This window comes from Sinocyclocheilus anshuiensis, unplaced genomic scaffold (assembly GCF_001515605.1).
Source record: "Sinocyclocheilus anshuiensis isolate Anshui unplaced genomic scaffold, SAMN03320099.WGS_v1.1 scaffold1559, whole genome shotgun sequence".
Classification (NCBI taxonomy): domain Eukaryota; kingdom Metazoa; phylum Chordata; class Actinopteri; order Cypriniformes; family Cyprinidae; genus Sinocyclocheilus; species Sinocyclocheilus anshuiensis.
The window spans coordinates 275,111-300,643 of NW_015551091.1; the positions used below are offsets into that span (position 1 = coordinate 275,111).

General features: G+C 36.2%; 1 protein-coding gene across 1 annotated transcript in view; it reads right to left on the reverse strand.

Moving 5' to 3' along the window:
• LOC107662660 (FH1/FH2 domain-containing protein 3-like) overlaps positions 1-25,533 on the reverse strand; it is a 172,546-nt gene that overhangs the window by 74,856 nt on the left and 72,157 nt on the right. The window contains exons 4-5 of the mRNA XM_016452738.1: positions 5,071-5,138; positions 1,506-1,611 (exon numbers count right to left, since the gene is read on the reverse strand). Of these exons, the coding sequence (XP_016308224.1) occupies positions 1,506-1,611; positions 5,071-5,138 (174 nt within the window). The remainder of the gene's footprint in view (positions 1-1,505; positions 1,612-5,070; positions 5,139-25,533) is intronic.

Genomic DNA, 25,533 nt, shown 5'->3' on the forward strand with positions numbered 1-25,533 from the left:
ACAGAATTGTTGACATTTTTGCAGATTTATTCAAAAATAAAAACTGAAATATCACATGGTCCTACGTATTCAGACCCTTTGCTCAGTATTTAGTATAAGCACCCTTTTGATCTAATACAGCCATGAGTCTTTTTGGGAAAGATGCAACAAGTTTTTCACACCTGGATTTGGGGATCCTCTGCCATTCCTCCTTGCAGATCCTCTCCAGTTCTGTCAGGTTGGATGGTAAACGTTGGTGGACAGCCATTTTTAGGTCTCTCCAGAGATGCTCAATTGGGTTTAAGTCAGGGCTCTGGCTGGGCCATTCAAGAACAGTCACAGAGTTGTTGTGAAGCCACTCCTTCGTTATTTTAGCTGTGTGCTTAGGGTCATTGTCTTGTTGGAAGGTAAACCTTCGGCCCAGTCTGAGGTCCTGAGCACTCTGGAGAAGGTTTTTGTCCAGGATATCCCTGTACTTGGCCGCATTCATCTTTCCCTCGATTGGAAGGGTTCTGGTCGTCCCAAATGTCTTCCATTTAAGGATTATGGAGGCACCTTGTGCTCTTAGGAACCTTAAGTGCAGCAGATTTTTTTTTGTAACCTTGGCCAGATCTGTGTCTTGCCACAATTCTGTCTCTGAGCTTTTCAGGCAGTTCCTTCTCTTTCATGATTCTCATTTGCTCTGACATGCACTGTGAGCTATAAGGTCTTATATAGACAGGTGTGTGGCTTTCCTAATCAAGTCCAATCAGTATAATCAAACACAGCTGGACTCAAATGAAGGTGTAGAACCATCTCAAGGATGATCAGAAGAAATGGACAGCACCTGAGTTAAATATATGAGTGTCACAGCAAAGGGTCTGAATACTTAGGACCATGTGATATTTCAGTTTTTCTTTTTTAATAAATCTGCAAAAATGTCAACAATTCTGTGTTTTTCTGTCAATATGGGGTGCTGTGTGTACATTAATGAGGAAAAAAAATTAACTTAAATGATTTTAGCAAATGGCTGCAATATAACAAAGAGTGAAAAATTTAAGGGGGTCTGAATACTTTCCGTACCCACTGTATATTTAGAATGTAATTTATTCCTGTGATGCAAAGCTGAATTTTCATCAGTCATTACTCCAGTCATCAGTGTCACGTGATCTTTCAGAAATCATTCTAATATGCTGATTTGCCACTGCAGAAACATTTCTTTACTATTTTTGATGTTGAAAACACTTGTGCTGCTTAATATTTTTGTGGGAATGGTGATATGTTTTTTCCCCGGGATTTTTTTGATGAACAGAAAGCATTTATTTGAAATAGAAATCTTTTGTAACATTATACATGTTTTTACTGTCACTGTTTATCAGTGTAACACATCCTTGCTGAATAAAAGTATTCATTTATTTAAAAAAAAAGACTTACTGTTCCCAAACCTTTGAACATCCAAAGTACTTGTTTTATATGTTTGGTAGTTGTTTGAAAATTTGAATCACATACTGTACATTCTACATATGTCATGTTTGGTAGTGTGGTACCTCTAAGGATGTAGTTCTGGTAGTTTTGGTCAGCCTCAGCTCCCACTTTAATAAGACATGTGAGTCCTTCAGCCATCACAAACTCATGCACCAGATCTTTATCATCCTGCAAGAGGAACACAAGCAACAGACACTTAACGTATGTATGAAATATCCAGAACAAACACAGAATCTACACAGACAACACGGGTTGTGAAAAAAAAAAAATCATTGATGCATCTCAAAATTAATTAAACATCCTACAGAAATTAATCATCAAGAAAATCACATTCCACAATGCAACCACAGATGTTTTGTTTCATTGCAAAACACTTTCAGGGTGACCAAAGAGAATTGCAGAAAGGTCCAGTTGTGTTTTAAGAAACAGGCTTGATTTCAAACTGACATGGCCCAAACTGAAGCTTATGAATTCCTATCTGTCAAACACTCTGTCAGCATTTTCTCTACGCTCCCTAAAGGTTCCCACTCCTACACCAACACATGTTGCATTGTTCTGCAATCTCTCTGTCCACCAGGTGCTGGGAACTTCTTAAAATAACCTGAAAGTATCCCAACATGATTTTATGAACGATTGAAAGGTCAAATAAAAAAGAAAAGAAAATAATTAATTTAAAAGTTTAAATCTATTACATTTTATTTACATTTTAAAATTAGTCTATTAAATGTAATAAAATTCTAAAATTCAAATAAAATATAGCAATTTAATATCATTATTTTATATTTATAGTATATTCCATATAATTACTGTATTTTATAAAACCTACTATATGATTTATTTTAAAGCTAAGCTGCAGAGATATTTAAATGCACTTCTGCAGAGTGTTGTTTTATAGAGCTGTCTTGGACTCGTCCCTGTAGAATTCCTCCAGATCTCCCTCACTGAGCATATACAGTTTTAAATCCTTTTCAATTCCTGCCCATGGAAACCCTTTGTGTTTGGGCTTGAGTAAATTTGGGTTGCTAAGTGCTGATCGACTGCTTCCCAGCAGTAAAGAGCCCATTAAACACGCTGTATAAGAGACGTGAGGAGCAGTACATGGCACTCACACACACACACAGGCCCATGGCTGGGCACACTTCACTAATTCTCCGATTACAGCATGCATCCTTCCTCCATCCTGTGTGTCATGTGTGAAAGTGAACCGGGCTCCAGCTTATTTCTTCTGCTTTGGGATTCGCATGGACACACCCTATTGGCTGATCTGAAAATGATTAGGGGTGTTGGATTTGTGGAATTTATATTGGCACAGTCAGTCTATAATGACACAGTATGCCCACGTCTGGAGAAATGCACTTTACTGCACATGCAAAATATACTTAAATGCACCACAGCATGACGAATTCAATTCTTGCCATAATTCTTCCTGAGTCGAGCGATCAATCAGACAACTGCTCATAGTGTTCGCAAGTGATTCATACATCTTAGATTAAAATGCAAGGAGATTAGGAGGATTATGAGATCGGTTTCAATAACTGGAACTGCTGAACTGGAATTCTGTCCATGGCCTGGGTGTGTGTGTTTGTGTGTGTGTGTGTGTGTGTGTGTGTCAGTGTTGTGAGAGAAACTAACTAAAAGTAGCACTGCTACTAACTTAACTACAATTTTCAGCAGCTGTTTTCATTTTAGCTTTTACAGTAGCAAACTATTTTTTTCCAACAATAGCTGCACCATATTGCTATTTAAATATAATTTAAAAAAATATGTGGCTTTTTGAATCAGAATCGTGATTTTAGTTCTCACAATTGCAACTATGTATATATCTTACAAACTGACATTACTATATGTCTCACAATTTTTGACTTTGTTTATTGTAATTGTGCCTTTTTGTAATTGTGACTTATTATCTCACAGTTTGACTGTAATATCTCACAAATGCAACTTCATGTCTCATAACTATGACTTTAAATTTTGCTATTGCAGCTTTGTATCTCACAACTGTGACTTTATATTTTATCATTTGACTTCGTCACATTTTTTTTTCTTTGTTTCATATATGTGTGACTTTATTTCTCGTAATTGTGACTTTATATCACTCATAATCTAAAGATTGCAACTTTATATCTTTACAGTGTGTCACAATAAACCCACGCTCATTGGAAAAATGTGCATGTGGCGTCATTTCTGCAAAATCATATTGCATAATTTTCAAAGTGAAATGTCCAGTGAGTGGTGTAAAAAGCGTGTTCAGGTTTATCTGGTTGTTGTACACCTCGCTGTAATTTGCAAATTAAATGTCCGCTGAGTGGTGCTAAAAGGTTAATGCTCCAATACATTTGAAAATAACACACCACCTAAATCTAACCAATGAGATGAAAAAGCATTTGCTGAAATAACCATGATATTTTAGCATGCTTCTGCAAGTCTTTGAGCTCTTTTGAGGCTTTATTGCGACTTGTGTTACATGGCATTCGTACCCAAGCTCTCTGCATCTCAATTGCAATGCTGTACCGGGTGAGCTACCAAGCAAGTTTACTACATTGAAAAAGACATAGATCTGATTATGTGATGTAAACGCCAAAATTTTCAATTTACAAATAATGCACTATGGTAAAAAAGGTGTTTTCAGGTCATAACATAGTATTGTGGAAGGAACTGTGGGAATATAAGTCTTTATTAATTGTAATCTGTCTCGGTAATTACAATTTGTGTGAAAAGGAATAAAAAAAAAATTGTGTGTGTTTTACTTCCACTAGTGTTCATTTCAGCTGGGAACTGCAGAGAATTGTATGCATTTAAATGTTTTGGAGTTTTGCAAAAATGTAGATAATGCCATGTTTTTCAATGTGCAGAAAGTGATTTTATTTCTTATTTCTAGCTTTATCTCACAATTGCCTTTATTACTATTATTATTATTTTTTACTTTGATGAAGAAAAAACAGGCTCCTATAATTTCTCTCCATGAAACAGTGTGCATGTAATAGTTGTTTAGTTGCATTTATTAGCAAATTCTGTTTAGATTTAATGTTATAACACAGTTAATTAATTCAAAATCATCAATTTTGTGCCAGATAATAAAGTTATTTAATGCACCCTCATCTAGCTTCAAATGTAGTTAGCCATTTTTTGTTAGCATTTTGTATTGTAGCTAATTAGTTTTTAGTGTTAAAAAAGCGCCACTGTCGTTTAACTACTTTGCATTATGAGTCGATTGTACTAAGTCTGACAAGCTAGTCGTGCATGTGCTTTGACAAAGCTAGCATTTATGTTTGTGTTTGTTTCTGCTCCAGAGTATTTGTGTGTTTATGCATAGCCTCTGGCAGGTTTAAATTACACACTTGTTGACAGGTGTGAAAGTTTCAGGTGCTTTTGCCATTAAAAATGCTTAAACTTTAGTGGAAAGTCATTTAATCTCATACACACACACACACAATGCGGTGGTCGGTTCCTCTAGAGGAAAAACAGTAGCTTCCAGCACAGCTTTAAAATCAATCAATGATGGAGACTCCAGCTTTGGTATCTGGCAATTTCTGTGCAGTGAGAGAAATTCCAGCATAGCCGTACAGCTAAAACATGCATGAAAACACAGACACACACACTCACACACACGTACTGGGAAAAGCTTACCTGAAAGATTTGCTTGAGAGAGAACAGTGCTCTTCGCAGCTCCCGTCCGGTCGAATTGTAGAGCTTTTCTGCAGGAGAAAACAGGGAAAAGAGATTTTAGTTGATCTTAATGTGCTTTACTTTCTAATTAATTATTTGCAGGTTTAGATGGAGCCTTTTGGACTACTTTATATATTAAAGGGACATATGCTCCGTAACTCAAACACTTTGGTGCCCAGGTAAAGAACTCTGCAGTAGTTCAATCTGCAGTACTTCAGTCTTACAGCATGGGGCAGAGTTGAGCAGAGTAATGTCTGTGTGCAGAGTGCAGTAGCTAAAGACAGACTCAGCCTCTGACTAATATAGCACCTATATTAAATAATGAGCATGCATCTCTCTCTCTCTCTCTCTCTCTCTCCCTCTCCCTCAGTATCCTTGATTATCTCTTTATCGATGTCTCTGAGGAGCTGTATATGGAAACCACAGGCCGAAGCTCACAACATGCTGCACTCTCTCTCCATTTCTCTTTCTCAATGTGTCCCCATAGAGAACTCTCATTAACATTCCGACCTCAATATTGGCAGTCTCAGAGTCCAATTGAATCATGCCTACTGCTGAGTGTGTGATTGTTAACGTCAGACTGTGTGTGTGTGTGTGTGTGTGTGTGTGAATGCAAGCAGGGTGCGAATTACACATTGACCATCGGGGGTGTCAGAAGATTTGGTGTATTTCTTATGTTCTAAATAGGGCTGTCAAGTGATTGTTTAAAAAAAAAAATCGAATTAATGACATAATGTGCCAATTAATTAATCAAAATAATCTCAAATTAATAAGATTAATTAATTAACATGCACATCATGTGCCGATTAATTAAAGATAAAGTTGTTATTAAAGATAATAGTTATTTTGTTAATTAAAAAAAACACTGCAAAGACATTACAAAAAAGTAGCTTTAGAAAGAAATATTTTAATTCAACATACAAAAATACAAATAAATACTGAAATATGAAATTATTTCAGACACTCTAAATATAAAACTGAAAGCGCCAGTAGGTGGCAGCAAATCACTGTCTTAATAAGTGAGTCATTCAGTCATTCACTCAATCGATTCGTTCAAATTAAGCATTTGAATCTTTATGAATGACTCACTGAATCATTGACTCACTCGTTTTGTTTAAAAACATGGATTGATTCAGTAATGAATCACCGCTGTGTGTTGATCAGAGATGCACAACAGTTCTACCAGGGCGAAATTACACAAAAACAGATGATATTGACAAGTTGTCTAAAATGTAACACAATATTAACTTATTGTCTGTTGTATAAAATCAATATCACATTTGCAATCATGCAGATATTCAGGAAAAATCAGCTCTCTTGCAGTGTCGTGTGATATTGCTGATAATTATATGATACAAAAACAAGACACATTGGGGTTCGAATCCAGTGTAGTTTGTAAATATTCTTCTGAATATTTATTATTTTATATGCAATTCAAATACATACATTTTAACTTAATATTCTAAATATTGCTGTAAATATTCAGTGGATGTTTGTAAATGTAAATAATTAGTTTGTAAAACATATATTGCACGATAAGTTGATATATTGATTATTGCTACAGACCTACTAAAATCTAATTATTCACACTTTATCTTAATTTTTACTGTAAGTAAAAACTTTTATGCAACCTATTTTTGTCTTTCTAAACGCCAATGATGATTCTGAAAGAAAACACGCAGTGTTTGTTTTAGTAACACGTGCAACTTTCATGCGCATCTGACTAACATTACCACACACTTGTATTTTAGCGTTGCTGTTAATGTTGTGGTTATTTTAGCAAATAGTTTGCTCCATAAATTAGGTTCAAGAGCATTAAGTTGAAGAGGGTAAACTTTATCTCTCGACTGAATCTGCACATGCATTTCAGGTGTTCTTGCTCCGTCCAAGCAATAAATGCACGTCTTTGAATGAGTGCTGTAGCGTATTCTTCAACCGCTCAGGTAATGTCAGTACGACCCATTTCAGGGGCTGCCAAAATTACATTTTTAAAATCAGTCAGAGCTTTAGAAATACATATTAATATTTACAAGTAAATCTCCATATTATGCGTAGGCTAGCCTACTTTCTATCTGACCGCCCCTACATCTAGTTTTGACGTCCATCAGGGCGGTTAAAGCCTTCTTTAGGGGGGTCAGACCCCCCCAAACCCCCCCCGTGATTCGCACCCTGAATGCAAGCTTTTGCATTATTATACACATGTGACAAGGAACAATAGTGTATTCACTATCAAATATAATACCAAAGTAATGTCATCAACAATGTATGTAAAGAGGGTCTGAAAATCTACCAATGGTGGGTACTTTGCATTCATTTAATAAAATGAATAATATATAATGGAATGAGAAAATATACCAGCCATGAAAGTGCAAACTGAATTAATTTAGTTATATAATAATAAATAAATTAATAGATAAATACCATTTGAAAACTATATTAATACATTACTACATGAATTCATTTTAATATGATTTATTTAGAATATTATTATGAATAACATAACATGTAATAATATATTGTTATAAAATAAATATACATTTAATATAATTATATATTAAATGTATGTATGTATGTATGTATGTGTATGTATATACTGTATATGTTTGTATATACTGTACTGTGTATGTTTAATATTCATTTATTTATATATGTATGAGTGAACCATCTTTACCAAACAGTTTCTGATATTACATATACAGGATGTGCATCCACATGGAGCTCTGTTTAAATAATATTTTAGGCATTTTAGACAAAATAGGCAAAATTTGACATCGAAAAGTTACACTAAAAGTAACTAGAATATTTTCTAGAAATGTAGCTAGAAAGTTTTTAGACATGCATTTAGATGCACAGTCATCTTCGATCTTCAGTGATGGTCAGGTTATCATTTTTAACCCATGTTACGTGGAGCTCCTAATAAAAAGTTACTGGCCAACTGGCATTTTGTCTCACATTTGGCTCTTCAACTAGTTTAATTCTCCAAATCCCCAAATGCTAAGACAGGAAGAGATGAAACTGCTAACAGGTTTCATTGCAAATAATTACAGAAATACAATACTCCATACAGGAGCACCATATTCACCCTTTTTATTAATATTCTTAAGTATTTCAGCTGAAAATTTGCGTTTACGTGCCAATACAGAGAGGACTTGTTCTTCCGGTTCAGCTTTATAATTGGCCGGCACATATTTCCAGAGCTTGTTTTCATATACAGTAACGACATGGCTTTGTGTAGAGTTTGACAGGACCACACCACTGTGATTTATCTCAGGCATATGTTTCTGTTGTGGGGCTCAACAAATCATGTGGAGCAAAGAGAAGAACCGCATGAACCAAAGCCAGTCATCTTACATTTCAACCAATGTGTCAGAACTTTAATCTGGCTTTACTCAAATGTAAATCAAAGCCATCTCTAGGGAGAAAATACCTCTGGCACACCTGCACACTTCAGACTCAGATTATGGAGAATAAAACAATTATTTAGGATAAACAAGTCTCTTTAAAACTTATCAAAAACATTCCAGAAAAAAAACTAGTCAAACTAAACTTTAAAAGATTAACATTAAATGAAAATTATTAGTAATGTAATTGTTTTAAAGGGACCATGCTCTATTTTTCTTCCAGTGTAATATAATTATAATAAACGATTCTTGCAACAAAATAGTCATAATTAAATTTTGCAAGATCATTTTGACCTCTCTCTAACCCAGTGGCTCTCAATTCCAGCCCTCGTGGACCAACCCATCCCCCCCCCCATTTTGTATGTTCCTCTTATCACTTCAGCCATTTGTTCTATTCGACCGTAAGTATCCTGTGAAGTGGACATCACTGGATATTCTCCCGTGATTCCAGTCCGAAAGGAATGCATATGTTCCATTCAAAGGGCATTAAAGTGTGCGAGACATGAATTAAAGTTGTTTTTATTTACAGAGGTATATTATGTCACACTCTGAAGACACTGCAGGACTTGGCATAGCGCAAATCTGTGAATGAATGTTCTGACCCTGTTCAGATATCAAAGATGAAGAATGCAATATTTTATTTTTTAAAGGAATAGGATTATCGAGATGTTTTCATCAGGTGTTTGGAGCCTCATTCTGACGGCACCCATACACTGCAGAGGATCTATTGGTGAGCAAGTTATGTAATGCTAAATTTCTAATTTGTTCCGATGAAGAAACAAACTCTACATCTTGGAAGGCCTGAGACTGAGTACATTTTCAGCAAATTTCAAATTTTGTGTGAACTATTCCTTGGTGTCAAATAGGCTTCCTGTACACTCCTCCTGTCTGTCATTGTTCAAAAACAAACAAAAAAAAAACAGATAGTTCTGCCCTCAAACTCACACTATTGGTTGAGCCAATGTTGTCAAGTTGGGCTATTCAGGATGCTCAAACAAATAGCAATTATAGCACAAGAGTCATAGTTGTCACACTTTTCAGGGAATCAAATTTATTATTATTTTTTTTTTGGACATACAGTATAGGCTGAAAGACTTAAGAAATGATCTTTAGACCTCAGCAGCATCCTGGTGGTAATTTGTTCTCTTCCTCACATTTAACATCATGTCTTGTATAATTACTCTCAGAATCAACACAAACAACAATAAAAGCACATTCTGTTCAACAAGCAACCTTGGACTCTAAACCTCCTCCATCTCCTACTTTCAACCTTAAAACCATCACAGTCGAAGCTTTCATCCATTCTTTCCTCTCTTTCTCTCTCTCTGGCATTCCTCTAATCCTGCTGGAATAGAGGAAACCAGACAAAAAGGACTGCAACCTTTACTCAGGGACATCCCTATTTGGCCCCCGCTTTCTCTTTTTTTCATGAATCATTTTCTCATTCAGAAGTCAGTGTTCTGTACTCAGTCAAGTCAAGAGTCAGCATTTTCTCTGTCTAACTCTCTGATTCACCAAACTGGATTTCAACAACACTAGCATTTTAACACAAGTCTACTGACCAGAGTTTGCTGTTTCTTCTACATCATCTGAAATACATTTCAAAGCCTGGTTCTAAATTCTGCTACCTGTCAATATTTCTACATTATTTATTTTATTTAATTTGCAGCAGGTAAAACGTATGCCCACTCTGATGGAATAATTTGTTAAGACTGATTCATATCTATAACGTCTGAGTCAGTCATTTTGAATGATTCGTTAAAAGAACTGTCCCAAAACAGTAATTTGTTCATGATTTGCAAAATGAATCAAGGTTTAGCTGATTAGCATGACACAGTTTTACCTTGCTGGTGGATGCCATAACTCAATGTTTCTTACAGAGAGATAACATTAAAATAAACAAACATTAAAAAGAACTGGTTCATAAAAGTCATCTGTTCATGATTCAGAGTACACATGTAGTACTGTATGTTTTCTGATTCACTAAAAAGAACCAAGTCTATTGTTTAGGAATCAGGCAATATTGGTCATGCTGAATGTCTTTGATTCACTAAAAAAGAACTGGCTCATAAGAGACATTAGTATAGGAATCAGGCTAGATTGGTCAAGCTGTATAATTTTGATTCAATAAAACAAATCGGTTCATTACAGTCATTCATTCGGGAATCAAACTATTCGTATATTCCTACTCTTGTTCAAATATCTCACCATTGTACCACCGTCTCTCACGTTACCCAGAATTCCTCCTCTACACCACTCAACACTCACCCCAGACCTCCATCGTCTTGCTTTAACCCTCTGGTGCTCCTCTTTTGGTAGTCACACTTGTGACCTTCACGGTCACCGGACACCTGAAATGTAATGTTTTTTCGCTCCAGTAAAATCAATGTAATATATTTTTGTTAATAATATTTTTTCTTTTTTATTTTGAGATAATTTCATGGCACTAATTAATATTTATGCAATAATTATGATGAATTTCTGCCCACTGTAAATAATACAAATATTTAAAAAATATATATTTTATATTACTTTTCAATGAATGCAGTATTTCATGTTAAAATAGAGTCAATGCCTTTAAAATCCCATTTTTGAAGTCAGATTAGTGCCACCTGGTGGGAGTAAAATAAGAAAAACGTCTGCAATTCCATGGTTTAGCCCATAGATTCCTATATAGCAGGGGTGGCGAACGTCTGTCCTGGAGAGCCGCAGCCCTGCAGAGTTTTGCTCCAACCCTAATTAAAACTCACCTGCCTGTAGCTTCATAGTAACTGTTCACACCTTGATTAGCTTGTTCAGGTGGAATAATTTGTTAAGACTGATTCATATCTATAACGTCTGAGTCAGTCATTTTGAATGATTCGTTAAAAGAACTGTCCCAAAACAGTAATTTGTTCATGATTTGCAAAATGAATCAAGGTTTAGCTGATTAGCATGACACAGTTTTACCTTGCTGGTGGATGCCATAACTCAATGTTTCTTACAGAGAGATAACATTAAAATAAACAAACATTAAAAAGAACTGGTTCATAAAAGTCATCTGTTCATGATTCAGAGTACACATGTAGTACTGTATGTTTTCTGATTCACTAAAAAGAACCAAGTCTATTGTTTAGGAATCAGGCAATATTGGTCATGCTGAATGTCTTTGATTCACTAAAAAAGAACTGGCTCATAAGAGACATTAGTATAGGAATCAGGCTAGATTGGTCAAGCTGTATAATTTTGATTCAATAAAACAAATCGGTTCATTACAGTCATTCATTCGGGAATCAAACTATTCGTATATTCCTACTCTTGTTCAAATATCTCACCATTGTACCACCGTCTCTCACGTTACCCAGAATTCCTCCTCTACACCACTCAACACTCACCCCAGACCTCCATCGTCTTGCTTTAACCCTCTGGTGCTCCTCTTTTGGTAGTCACACTTGTGACCTTCACGGTCACCGGACACCTGAAATGTAATGTTTTTTCGCTCCAGTAAAATCAATGTAATATATTTTTGTTAATAATATTTTTTCTTTTTTATTTTGAGATAATTTCATGGCACTAATTAATATTTATGCAATAATTATGATGAATTTCTGCCCACTGTAAATAATACAAATATTTAAAAAATATATATTTTATATTACTTTTCAATGAATGCAGTATTTCATGTTAAAATAGAGTCAATGCCTTTAAAATCCCATTTTTGAAGTCAGATTAGTGCCACCTGGTGGGAGTAAAATAAGAAAAACGTCTGCAATTCCATGGTTTAGCCCATAGATTCCTATATAGCAGGGGTGGCGAACGTCTGTCCTGGAGAGCCGCAGCCCTGCAGAGTTTTGCTTCAACCCTAATCAAACACACCTGAACAAGCTAATCAAGGTGTGAACAGTTACTATGAAGCTACAGGCAGGTGAGTTTTAATTAGGGTTGGAGCTGAACTCTGCAGGGCTGCGGCTCTCCAGGACTGGAGTTCGCCACCCCTCCTATAAAGCTCTATATAAAAGGCCTATACATTCTCTAATTGTTTTTAGACATAAATACTTATTTTTGGATTTTATATTGGATTTATATTTGGATATATATTTAGACATTCTCAAAGACAACTTTTTGTAAAGGTTTAGATTTTTTTTTTTTTTTTTTAATGTTGATTTGAAGCGTCAGTTTTTGAATTATTATTACTACAGTCAAACCTGAACACAGAGAAAGCATTTTGTTACACAAAACATTAAAATTCTATAAAAATATAACAAAAATTAACATAAATGTTTTATCAGAGCTTAATCCTTCTGGATTTGATCTGATTTCAACATCTTATTTCAGTTTTCTGACTCATTTTGGCTATATGGTTATAGCCATACCAATACATTTGAGTGTGTATAATTGTGTATGTTTGTATGTGTGTCTGTGAGTGTGTGTTTGAGTGAGTGTGTCTGTTTTGCACTCTTGATGTTTTAGAGTGTAACCCCTTCCTTGCTGTCCACTTTTTTTCTGCATTGTGTCAGATTTGTAGATTGTGTTTTTGTTGATTTCCCATTCATTTCCTATGGTCGGTTATTTTTGACCGAAGATCACAAGTGTGACTATTTTTTTTACGACCACATAGCCTGCTCGAATCATGCCCTTAATTTTTTTGTGTGTTCACATTCCAAATGCCATAAAAGTCACCAAGTTTCATACCATTCCGATGAAGCTGTGATTTAAAAAAATTCAAAACGATTTTTCAGTCAAAAGTGACCGAAGAGCACCAGAGGGTTTTAAGCCTGTAAACTGGCAGGCTGGCAGCAGAGCTCTGTGATCACTGGAGGATAAAGGGTAATGAAGAGGAGGGTGAGCGTGGGAGCATTTCTCACGGACCCTCTTACTGCCACACGGCCCAACGGAGACAGAGAGCTTCAGCGATCCGCAATCAGACACGCACTGATTCAGCTAATCTCCAGTTCCTCTCTGCGGTTTCTGGATCAGTCTCGTGATTATGATGATGATCACAAAGATCACACAGTGACAAACACACTCGATCTCTCCACAGGCATAAAACCACAATCACAACACGGCTCTTGATTTATCATGCAATTAATCCTTCTTTTGGAATGTGTGTGTGTGAGACCGGCTCAGTAATTTCGCTACCGTGTTTGCGTGATCTCTCTATATGTTGGGTCAGACAGTCTACTGTAATTCAGGTTCTCTCCAATAAACCTGTCACTGAGTTATTCCCGCCTGTCATACAGCCATGCATATCTGCAGACAGATACACACACACACAGTGGAAAGTGAGGCCCTCCTTTAAAACCAGTTAAACTCTGCGGACCCGGATACGGGTCCAAAATGACGTTAAAAATGTTTATGCTTCATTTACATAGCCTTCCTTATATGGTATCAGCCCATATATGGGTTCATTTGAAAGCTTGGAGTGTCTTCTTTACAAAGAATACCATTCCTTTTGGTTTTTATATTCATAAAGCAGTAAAATTAAGCTTAGAAATGTATTCGTCCCACACACAAATTTCCGCCTAACCATTGCGAATAATTTTTACGAAGAATGTGTATTTTATATATTTTTCACAAAAAAGTCAAGTCATATATCACAAGAAAGCTCTCATTCTCAGGAATTTGACGATGTAGATTATTTCATTGTGTGACAATCACAGATCGAATTATCTTCGATAGAACCGCGATGTAAAATTTGGTCACCTCTGAGCGAATTTACATTTATACTCGTAGCACTGCTTCAGTCAGCCGCAAACAGCCACAAATATCTATATACTCTATATTATCTTTTAGATTAGGATCTCTTCTTTCAAACAAGACCATTTCCACGTTTCTGCGTGCTTCCATCGGTGAGATATATAGCGTTTTGTCCAGGTTCAGAAATAGACGCTCGTCTGGATTTTTTTTCATTTCCTCCATTGTATGTGTGTAGGGTAAACATTTGAATTTGAGTATGTTAAATTTAGGCGAAAATACCAAAAAACGCCCTGAGCTAACTGAGAAATATTTCAGCTCTGATTAGTTCCATACCAGCTGGCAGGGATAAGTGCCCGCAGTACTGTCCTCTGTCTCATCACATTCAGGACGAAAAATAATAATAATGGACAGAGGCAGAGAGAGAGAGAGAGAGAGGAGCCAGTCAGAGAATGTGTGACAGAGAAAGCAAGGAAAGAGATGTACATGTTTATGGTGTATATACAGTGGTCCTAAAAAAGTATTTGGACACTAAATAAATCAATTAAAAAATAAAATAAGTGCATATCAGAAATGTATATCCACTGATAAACTTTCCTGAACGTAACCAATCTCATTAATTCAAACTCATTTTAAACTCATTTATAAATTTCACCCTTGCAGTTATTATCTTATAAGCAGATTTAATGATGATATAGATATATTTTGTACATTTTGTGGTATTCATGCAGAAACATGTAATCTAACTACAAAATAATAAATAAAATAAAATATAATAAAATAAAATAAAATAAAATATAAAATGAAATTTTCACAGTGCCGTCCACTTGTCTGCTCTAGGCTGTATTACTGTAAACATTTCCATTCATTTGATCACACCAAGGGACGATGTTAAATTAATACCTGTGATAATATGCAACAGAAGTAAATGTTGCTGTACAGGCACAGAATGCATGATAACATGTCATTTGCAAAACTCACAACTTTCAAAACTTTTAAAATTTTGTTTTTGTCTAGTGAAAGTGATTTGGAAAGATATATCATTAGCTGAACAGCTGGCATGTTGTTTACAACAGTACAAGCCAATGAACATGTACTTAATTCCTCACAGCCTTGTGTTCATTCCTGTAAAAAATTAATATGGCACTTGTAACGGGGCTGACGAGACGTGAGACGTGTGGATCCATCTGCAAGCTTTATTAAAGAGACGTGGTAAACAGGCAGGGTCAAACAATGGCAAACAGGTATATAGCGGGCAAAACACAAGAATAGTCCCAGGGCTAGCGTAGGTCACCGATCGGCAGACAGAATCACAGGGGCGAGACGAGAGGGAAAAATCCAGGAAAACAGGCAAAGATCAGAAACCGCGAAAACAGGCAAGGTAAGGCAAAACAAGGAAAACACAGAGACTCGGAATGGGGTACGGGCTAAACAATACTCAGCCGAGAAAGGTGGTTAGAGTGGGTGTTATATAGTGAGTGAGGTGATTAGAAACAGCTGTGTGCAATGAGTGCAATCAGTGCAGTGTGCAAATCGTGCAAAGAATGATGGGATATGTAGTCCGGGGTGCTATGCAACAGTTTGTGTTGTGCGAGAGTCAATGTAATGGAAAGGGTGACCTCTGGTGGTGAATAAACGGAAGTCCATGGACCGAATTCGTGACAGCACTACCCTAACCAAAATCTTTTTAACCAAAAAAGTTTGCCAACTCACATTAAACACTAAAAAGAAGAATTATTGTGGAACAAAAATAATTGAATATTTGATATTTTTCCATTCAATGAAAATGAGGGCCAATATTGTTTTTTAGATCAACTGATCAATTTTTGTGTGTTAAGTAGAAGTCATACAGGTTTGAACATGAGACATGAGGATGAACGCATTTTCATTTTGGGGTGAACTCACCCTTTAAGAGTGAAAGTGTGTGTGGGTTACATGTGGCCAGAGGCATCACGGTTCAAATATTATCACACCAAAGGCACCTGCTGCCCCTCAGTGGCCCTTATAAAACTAAAGAGAGGGAATACAAAGATGAAAACATGAATCAGCATTTACAACTTTACACCCTTTTCAGCGCTTTCTGAGGTACAAGGTCATGTCTCCTCTGAAACCGGTGTGTGAACGCCTCTGTCTGATGATAATAATAATAATTATCCTGCAATAAAAGTATGAGCAGTAATTTTGCTGCCTCTCAGTTGCTGTAGGGGCTGCGGGGAAGCGATACAGTGGGATCTGAATGGGAAAATCTGAAAACACACACAAACACACTCTTGAGAGAAGTCTTCATACATTGATGAACATTTTCATTGTCAGAACTTGTTCAAGAATGGCAACAGCTTGTAAAATAATTATTCTTTTGAGTCAGATCGTTTCTGTGAATACTGATCTTGTTCAAGAATCCAGTTTGATTGATTCATTCTCAAATGATTCACATGATTACCGATTTGGTTCTTATGGACTGTTAACAGCTTATTAGAAGGGAAGATTATCAGGGAATAATGTCCTAAATTTCAGTTTGTTTCTCAAGTCAAGTTACTGTATGATTTCAGAAGACTAGGAATACAGCGTTTGAGTTGTATGAACCACTTTTATATGGTGCTTTTGTGTTCTTTTTGATGCTTGGCAGCTCCAGTCTCCATTCTTTGCATTCACATGGAAAAGAGCAGTTGTATAAATAAAGAAAGTCATACGGGTTTGGAACGACAAGGGGGTTAGTAAATAATGACAGAATTTGATTTTACATTGAATAATTCCTTTAAGGTCAACATGAAATGGAAATTCACCTCATCTGTTTTCTAAATGCGACTTATTGCTCTTATTCTGAATGATTCATCCATGTTTCATTTATGTTTATATATGTTTCGTTTTTCAGTATTTTTTCTTGCAATATTTTATTAAAATTACATAACTCAATCTTCTGGTGACACAATGACGTATGTTCGACTTCTCCAATTGTTTTATCGTCTTAAACTCCGCCCCCTTCTTAAATTCCACCTTAAGCTCCATCCAATCCAAAAAACGATGCACAGAACCAAGTCCCCACCCTACAATTTATTTATTTATTATTTTTCCCCCATTATCCGTTCCACTTGGATTTCCTTAAAAACACGGAGGAAAAGATCTGACACTACTTCCGTTACATCGCAACTCTTGACTGCAGTCTCTTCAGACCACCTGCATTTATTTTCTCTCCCTCCACCTCCTTCACTCTGTTCTTCATTATTGGGAGAGGAGTAATTACAGTGAAAACCTCCACAACACGAGTGTGGGCTCGTAACATGCCGCTTTATGGCATGACAGGCTTCTCTGCTTTCATCCTCTCAGTCGGTCCAAACATGGAGTGGGTGATAGGTCAGAAAAGGCCGATAAACACAGGCAGGTGGGAAACATTAGGCAAAAATGCAGGTAATGATGAGATCACTCAAAAGCGCTGGAAACCAAAACTGGAGAGGATTTACTGTGTGGAGCAGCAAGGGAATTAAACGGCTGTGCGTGTGAATGTGTGTGCGAGTGGATTTTAAAGGGAAAGTTCAGTGTGTGTTTGTGTGTGTATCCGATGTTTAACTAGCCAGCTCTTCGAGACAGTATGTATGGAAGCCCGACAACATTTGAATTAATTTGTTCCTGCCACTTGAAGTTTGTTCAGATGAATGGCATGCTTTGATGAGAGCCAGATGGAAGTCTGGCACTTGGTGTTTGATTAGTTTTAGCCTTGCATGGGCCACATAGGCAGAGAACAGCCCAACCGGCCATGGCTTCCACAAGTTGTGTGCCATCACCTACCCAGAAGCTCATGCTCTCTTCCTGCCAGAAAACAAGAGGGAATAGGTAACAATGGAGACAACTATCCTTCAGTTCGTAATTCATCAGCAAAAGAGGCTGACAAGAAAGGCTTTCTCTTTTTCTGGGAAAATTTTGACTGGGAACAGAAGGCTTTGTGAAGGATTCATGATCAAAACGCCACCACGCCTGAATTTAAATAAAGCGTGAATTTGAAAACAACTCATAAAACATTTAAAACAGGGTGGATAAAAAGACTTGAAACCACATTAAGAAAAATGCAAGCAATTAGGATTCATGTGTTGGCATACTACAGTAGGTGGAATCTGAGGATTTGTAAAAAGAAATATTCACAGTGTGGAATGATTCATAAAAGCAGCTGAGTACTTTTAAGAATCTTTGATGTATACTATGGTAGGGGTGGGTGATGAGCAAAAATTCAGAAAAAAAAAAATTAAAAAAAATATCCATAGTAATGGTAGATCTGTCACAAATGTAATTACATTTTAATTAATAAAACAATACCATTTTATTTAAACAGTCATGAACAAACACACACACACACACACACACATACACACAGATATATATAGATGATTTATTTAGTTCTATATATAATTACATAATAATTACATACTAATAATGACAGTGTAATAATTATCTATACTGTAATAATTTGATTGTAGGAGTTTAAGTGAAGTATTTGTAAAACTTTGTGAGTCTTTTTGAATGATTCAGGTCATTTATTTGTGCATGTTTTGTTTTAATGAATTCAAATTCAGTCTGAAAGCTTTTTCAGATAGAAAAGATACTAAAAAATGTCATCCACCCCATTAGTTTTTAAACAGAGTCTTCAATATCCCAGAGTGTCTCATTCCAATGAACAAAGATCACTTGTGAATTTGGTACCGAATCCAGTTCTTGCTTTGGAATCTGGAAGAGTCTGTTTTGGAGACCACCAGACACTGAAGGACTCAGCTGTAGGATGCAGTTACAACACAAATGCACCATGCTGATACGTGCTGACTCAACTGCACTCGTGTACAAAAGCATTCTCTTTGCACCCGAGGACTGTAGAACACGAAACCCCTGCTGAATAAGCCAGAGCTGATCGCCTTTCCCTATTCTGATATCTTACCCTGGGATCGCATATCTTTGCGAGGTTCCCATCAGAATGTGAAAATCCCTCTATTACAAGTTGCCATTGTCTCTGCAGGGAACCTGAGACACCCATTATTTGTGTGTTAATAGATTGCTTATATTGTAAAAGTTCTAGCCAAGTGACTGAAACAGGGGAGGGGAGAGTGCAGTAATCTTAATTGTTACTAGGTCAAAGACGGAGCTGCTTCTGATAAAAGGGACACACCCACAGGATCCCACCAAGACATGTGGTAAGGTACAGTCTGACATCCTGGAGACTGGAGCTTTGGAGCTTCAAATAGGACATAAAACACCATAAAAGTATCATAAATGTAGCAACGCACTATATTCCCATTCTTCTGAAACCGATCAATAGCTTTGTGTGAGAAACAGACTGACATTTTGTCATAATTTAGGAAAAGTTATAATTTATACAATAATTTGATTACAGAATAAAATCAGGGAGATTTTGTTACAAATTCAATCATGATTGTTTGTTTGTTTTTTTTAAAAAGGTTCACTTTTTAATTTAGTAAATATTATGTAAAATTAATAATTTAATTGCTGTAATGTTCTCCAGTTTTCCAGTACGTAACTGTCAAAACGCTTCAGATCTGAACCAAAATACAGGTCTACAATTTCTGGGTGACTTAACTGGAACTTTCGCTCAAGGAACCGATTCCTTCTTTTCCTAGAAGATGTCATAATGGAACACAAGTTCATCCAAGAGGAAAATAGTTACGATAAGCTTCAAAGATCCTTTGTACAAACAGATCTACTGACACAGGGCCATTACAACCAGCGTTGCTCTGAACAATATTATATTGGTTGTTACACATCTATTTGCATCAGTGGTAGAAAGAGTACTGAAAAAATATACTCAAGTAAAAGTACCATTACCTTCCAAAAAATGTAGTTAAAGGAAAACACACACACACACGCATGTCTCTTTGCTGAGCATGTCTTCGGTCTCGGTGAATCAGCAGCATCCACAACTGAACGGAACAAAAAGTGTTGAACTTGAAAATTGTTTATCAACACACTTTTTCACAGCGCTCATCACGCGCTCAAGCTCATCAAAAGTCAACAAGTTCAACAAGCAACAATGACTTATCCAAGTGACTGCTGCAGAACGCACGCGAGAGAATTTCAGGCCGTGTAGATAGGCAAGCATATATACAAATCATTTAGTAAGCAGAAATCAGAAATTTACCTTAACATATTATGTTAGAGGAAGATGCGACTGAATTGATGCTTGAATAATGCACTTCCAGCTGCCATGATAAACAGTTGGCGGTTAAAGTCACGAGACCTATTACTCTCTATCCAATCACGTTGATGGATAAAAATAAAGTTAAAATAAGCATGTAACGACCACAAACGGAGGAAAATAGCGGAGTAAAAGTACCGATACATCACTTAAAATGTACTCAAGTAAAAGTAAAAGTACACAATTTTTAAACTACTCAAAAAAGAACAATTACTGATAAAAACTACTTAATTACTGTAACGCGAGTATTTGTAATTCGTTACTTCACACCCCTGATTTGCATACAAGGCTGCAATGTGACAGTTTTGCTCACATTTGTTATTAAAAATCTATATTGTGAAAACAAATATTAATTTGCCATAATAAATGTGCGATAAACTTCATGCTAGTACTGAAACAAAATGCATGTATTGGTTCTCGTGCGAATGTAAAGAACCTACATTTTAATTTACAAATATATCCAAAACTCTACACACAAAGTGCCTAGTCAAATGTCAACTCGTTCTGTTGTTATATATGTATAAGTCGAAAAAGTATGAAAAAAATAATAAATAAAAAACACAGCAATTAGATCTTCTTCTTTTTCTGTGCACTAATAAATTTTGATTTCTGCTAATTATATTTTTAGGTAATTAGCACCAGTACTAGCACTTAAGGGTGCATTTGAGTCCTGATAAAGCATTACGTGTATATTGACCAGCTAACCGTACAACACACTTTCAATAGATCAAGCTATTTGAGGAAATAGTTTAACGTGACATTTTCCTATAAGAGACCCACACTGTGTCAGCATGCACATCTCCCCACTCGTAGAGACCCAAGATAATGCATTCCACCTGCAGGATTCACGGATTCATCCAGCATCCCCTGTTCACTGATACAGATCTGCACTACGGAAGACAGGAAACGTCCAATTTGGAGCATTCATTCATTCTTCTGCAGGGTTTCACAAGTCAACCGCTGATCAAAAACATATTTTGCACTGTCTATTTCTTTCTGCAAAGCAACACGACCCAACCCACCCTCTCATCAAAAGCAGTCCTGCCATAAATCACATGAACCGTCTCTGTTTTATACAGAACAATACAGGACAGTAACTCTGTAATCTGGGAAGGGGTTTTAAGCAAGAATGCAGATACTTTAAGATGGGACTCTGGGATCAAACACGGTCATAAACGGGGTACATCTGCAGCTCAGGCCATAGGAGGGTCCCCATTTCCATTGGGAATCCACAGAGGAATAAACAAAGACACATGTTTGACGACCATGGCTTCTTGCGAATGGACATACGCCGTTGAGCATGTGCAATAGACACAAAAACTCCCAGAGTTCCCTGCTCTTGTTCAATCGGCGAGAGAACATTCACCTGTAAGAAAGCAAACTTTCCAGAAATGGAATAGTGTGAAGGAGATAAGATCTGTGGACAAAAGAACTCTACGGATTGATGACGTTCCAAGAAAGAAGCAGTTCCTGTGCTGTTCCTCAGAACAAACACTCAACAGTAGGACTGGGAATCATTTCAAAAAAATAATTCATTCCTAGATTCCAAGGCATTGAGAATCAATTTGAATCGAAAGGAAATTGACTCCACTTTAAGAGCATTTTTCAGTTCAGTAGAGCTAATCATTAACTCACTTCTTGGTTGCTCGCTTATAGTGATGGGAAGTCAGATTCACTTCAGTAAACCAGTTCTTTCAGACGGTTCATTTCAATGAATCGGTTTTAAAAAATGATTGCAGCCGTTCTTTGATATGATTATTATTACCTTTCGTTTGAACTTAATTTCATCAAGTTAATGAGGTTTGTTGTCACTATTTCATTCTGTGATCCTGCTTGTCGAATATAGCATACGACTGACAAATACTGATTAGCCTATGTCTAAGACAAGTTTCCCATATTAAAGTTTTGCACCTAAAGGTAATCGATGCATAAACGCAGATCTGTTCTAGGTGTCTAACGTATATAAAAAGAATAAACTAGTCTCATAAATTCCATGATTTAGCTTAAAGGGTGGAACAACCCTAATCAATGCAACCAAACATTGTCTCTAAATATATTAAATGCAACTAAAAAGCAGAAAATTAATGAAGGTAAACACTACAAAATAATTCAGAACATTGTTTTTCCCAGACTAATTAAAACACTCTTGTCCCACATCCTTGCAACTCTTGGCGAACTTCGACGCCTAGTCTGCCAAATCCAACAGAAGAGAGCTTTTTTGGAGCATCTAATTGTTAATAAATAAGCATGAACTGTGCTGCTTGTCAACTAAAGAAGCATCTGTCTTGAGACAAAGCTCTGGCATTGGCCGTGAGCCCGTACTGACACACAGCAAGGGGACAATCAATACTACAGAGTCCTTCAGCCAGCGCTGCTGAAAGGCCTGTGAGGACACAGGGGCACACATGACTAACTGCCTTTCCAGTTCCCAGGCTGGATTTACAACCATGCAGCAAATCAAGCAAGATTCAAAATAAATCTGTCACAAATGAGGATACGAAGGATCATACAGATTGCAGAGGAACAAGACAGTTATAACCGTATATTAGTTGCAGTGCAAAAGTATGTCCAAATGCTAATGTCTTTCGAGTTGGAAATGTCTCTTTTTGAAGAGCTTGCACAGTCAACTTTAACATTTGTATGTAGTCTCAGTCCCAGGCGGCTTGTCCTTGAACCATCTGATGCAGATTTGGCAAATGAAATGGTAAGAGCTGGCAGAAAAAGGCAGCTCTGATCTGATTGGACGGCTGCTACAAGGAGTCGGGATGCACTGTTTTTATCATTCTGTCTGGAAATAATGTACCAGTTTAAGTTGACTCTGACTACAAGGGTACCTGGAAAGAAATAGTTGATTCATTTGCAAAAGTTTGCATGGTTTATTGCATCAGATCCATCAGAAAGATGGAATGTTTTTGAAAGAAGTCTGTTATGCTCACGAAGGCTGCATTTCTTTGATATACAAAGCACAGTAAAACACTAATATTGTAAAATATTATTACAATTTAAATAACACTATTTTATTTCAAATGTGATTTATTCTTGTGATGGTAAAGCTGAATTTTCAGCAGCCATTACTCCATTTTTTTCTCCCAGTATTGTTTGATGAATAGAAAGTTCGAAAGAACAGCTTTCATTTGAAATGGACATTTTTTTGTAACAATGTTACAGAAAATGTAGCATCCTAGCTGAATTAAGTAAAACACAAGAGACACACACTAACCCAGGCATGTATGAGCTAGAAACAATGCACATTTGCATGCCAAATCTGATTTTTTTTTTACCATATGTAATGAATGGTAGTGCACAATAATTGCTCTTTGAGTAGAGCAAAAGCACTATCTTCAAGTGCGTTAGCCTGTCATCAGTCTAAGCACAAGCTCAATACTTCACCACAATAGTAATAACAAAAACTCTAAATTCCAACATAACAAACACACAAAAATAACACTTAATTCAACATCCAGTCCCATGCAAAGCATGCTGGGAACTGGAAATCCCCTGCCCGGTTTCAGTAATGCTACATTAATGCCAACGGACATTATTCATGTAACCCCGATGCAAACAGATTAAGTAAACGTCTGTTTTACCAGTTTGAATGGATTGCAGCCAATGAAATTAAGTTGTGACAAAATGTTCAAAGTAAATTGAGCGAGCAGCAAAAATCACAGTTTCCAGTGCAGTTGCCTAGTCTATTTGACCTGCTTTGTGATATCAGTGAACTTTAGAGCTCAGGGTGTTAATGTGGTAAGCCAGTGATGAGGTGAAATGCCTGTGCTGGATGGAAGGAATGCTGCTTATAACTGCTCTGCTGTGGGGGGTTAGAAGAGCAGCACAGGGAGCCAGCTGAAGCAACCTCTCAATGAATGACATTAACAATCTGATTTAATCCAGAATATGCTGTGGCTCAAAATACTCAAAAGAAACAATAATATAATATAAAATCTAATCTAATCCAATCCAATATAATATAATATAATATAATATAATATAATATAATGTAATGTAATGTAATGTAATGTAATGTAATGTAATATAATATAATACAAAGTTTGTATGATCAGTTTTCTAGCTCAGATTTTTTTAATAATAAAAAGTAAATCGGAATTAATAAATTTATTTAGTAGGCATGCATTCAGTTGATCAAAAGTGACAGTAAAGTGACAGTTTACATTGTTACAAAAAAAGCTATTTAAAGTAAATGCTGTTCTTTCTAACTTTGCATCATCAAAGAATCCTGAAAAAAGTATCACTGTTTCCACTTTTTTTTCTTGAATTATTTCAGACAGACTATGTGACTGAAAACTGGAGTAATGGCAAAATGGCAGCTGCAAATCTAGCTTTGCTATACATTTTAAAATATGTTAAAATAGAATACAAAATAGAATAAAAAAAAGAAATATTTCACAATATTACAGTTTTTTTTAACTATTTCTGATCAAATAATTGCAGCCTTGGTAAAAAAAAAAATAAATCTTCTTTCAAAAACATTTAAAAATCTTCCCAACCCCAAACTTTTGTAGTTATGCGTAAATGTAAAATAAAATTATACACAACAAATAAATATAGAAATAAATAAATGTACTAAAACAAATTAATACATCTTGATAAATACATATACAAGTAATTAATTTATGAATAAAAAATATTGAAAACTAAAAAATTTATATTTAAGTTAAAAAGATATTTAAAGGGGTCATATGATGTTGCTAAAAATAACATTATTTTGTGTATTTGGTGTAATGAAATGTGCTTATGTGGTTTAAGGTTAAAAAAAAACACATTATTTTCCACATACTGTACATTATTGTTTCTCCTCTATGCCCCGCCTTTCTGAAACGTTTTTACAAAGCTCATCGGTCTGAAAAGCGAGGTGTGCTCTGATTGGCCAGCTATCCAGTGCGTTGTGATTGGCCGAAAACCTCAATCGTGTGAAGCAAATGTTATGCCCCTACCATACTGTGATGCCCTGTCCGGCCAGAGCGACGAGACAAAAACATGAAACCCCATTAAACGAGGCATTTGTTGCATCCAGTGGGCACATAATTACGGGTTATAATGACTTATACTGTCTTTTTACGCGTTGCATCGTGCCGCGTAAACATAAAACCATGTCTGCATTTGTGATCGGAGAAATGACAAACAACAAGCGCTACTCTACAC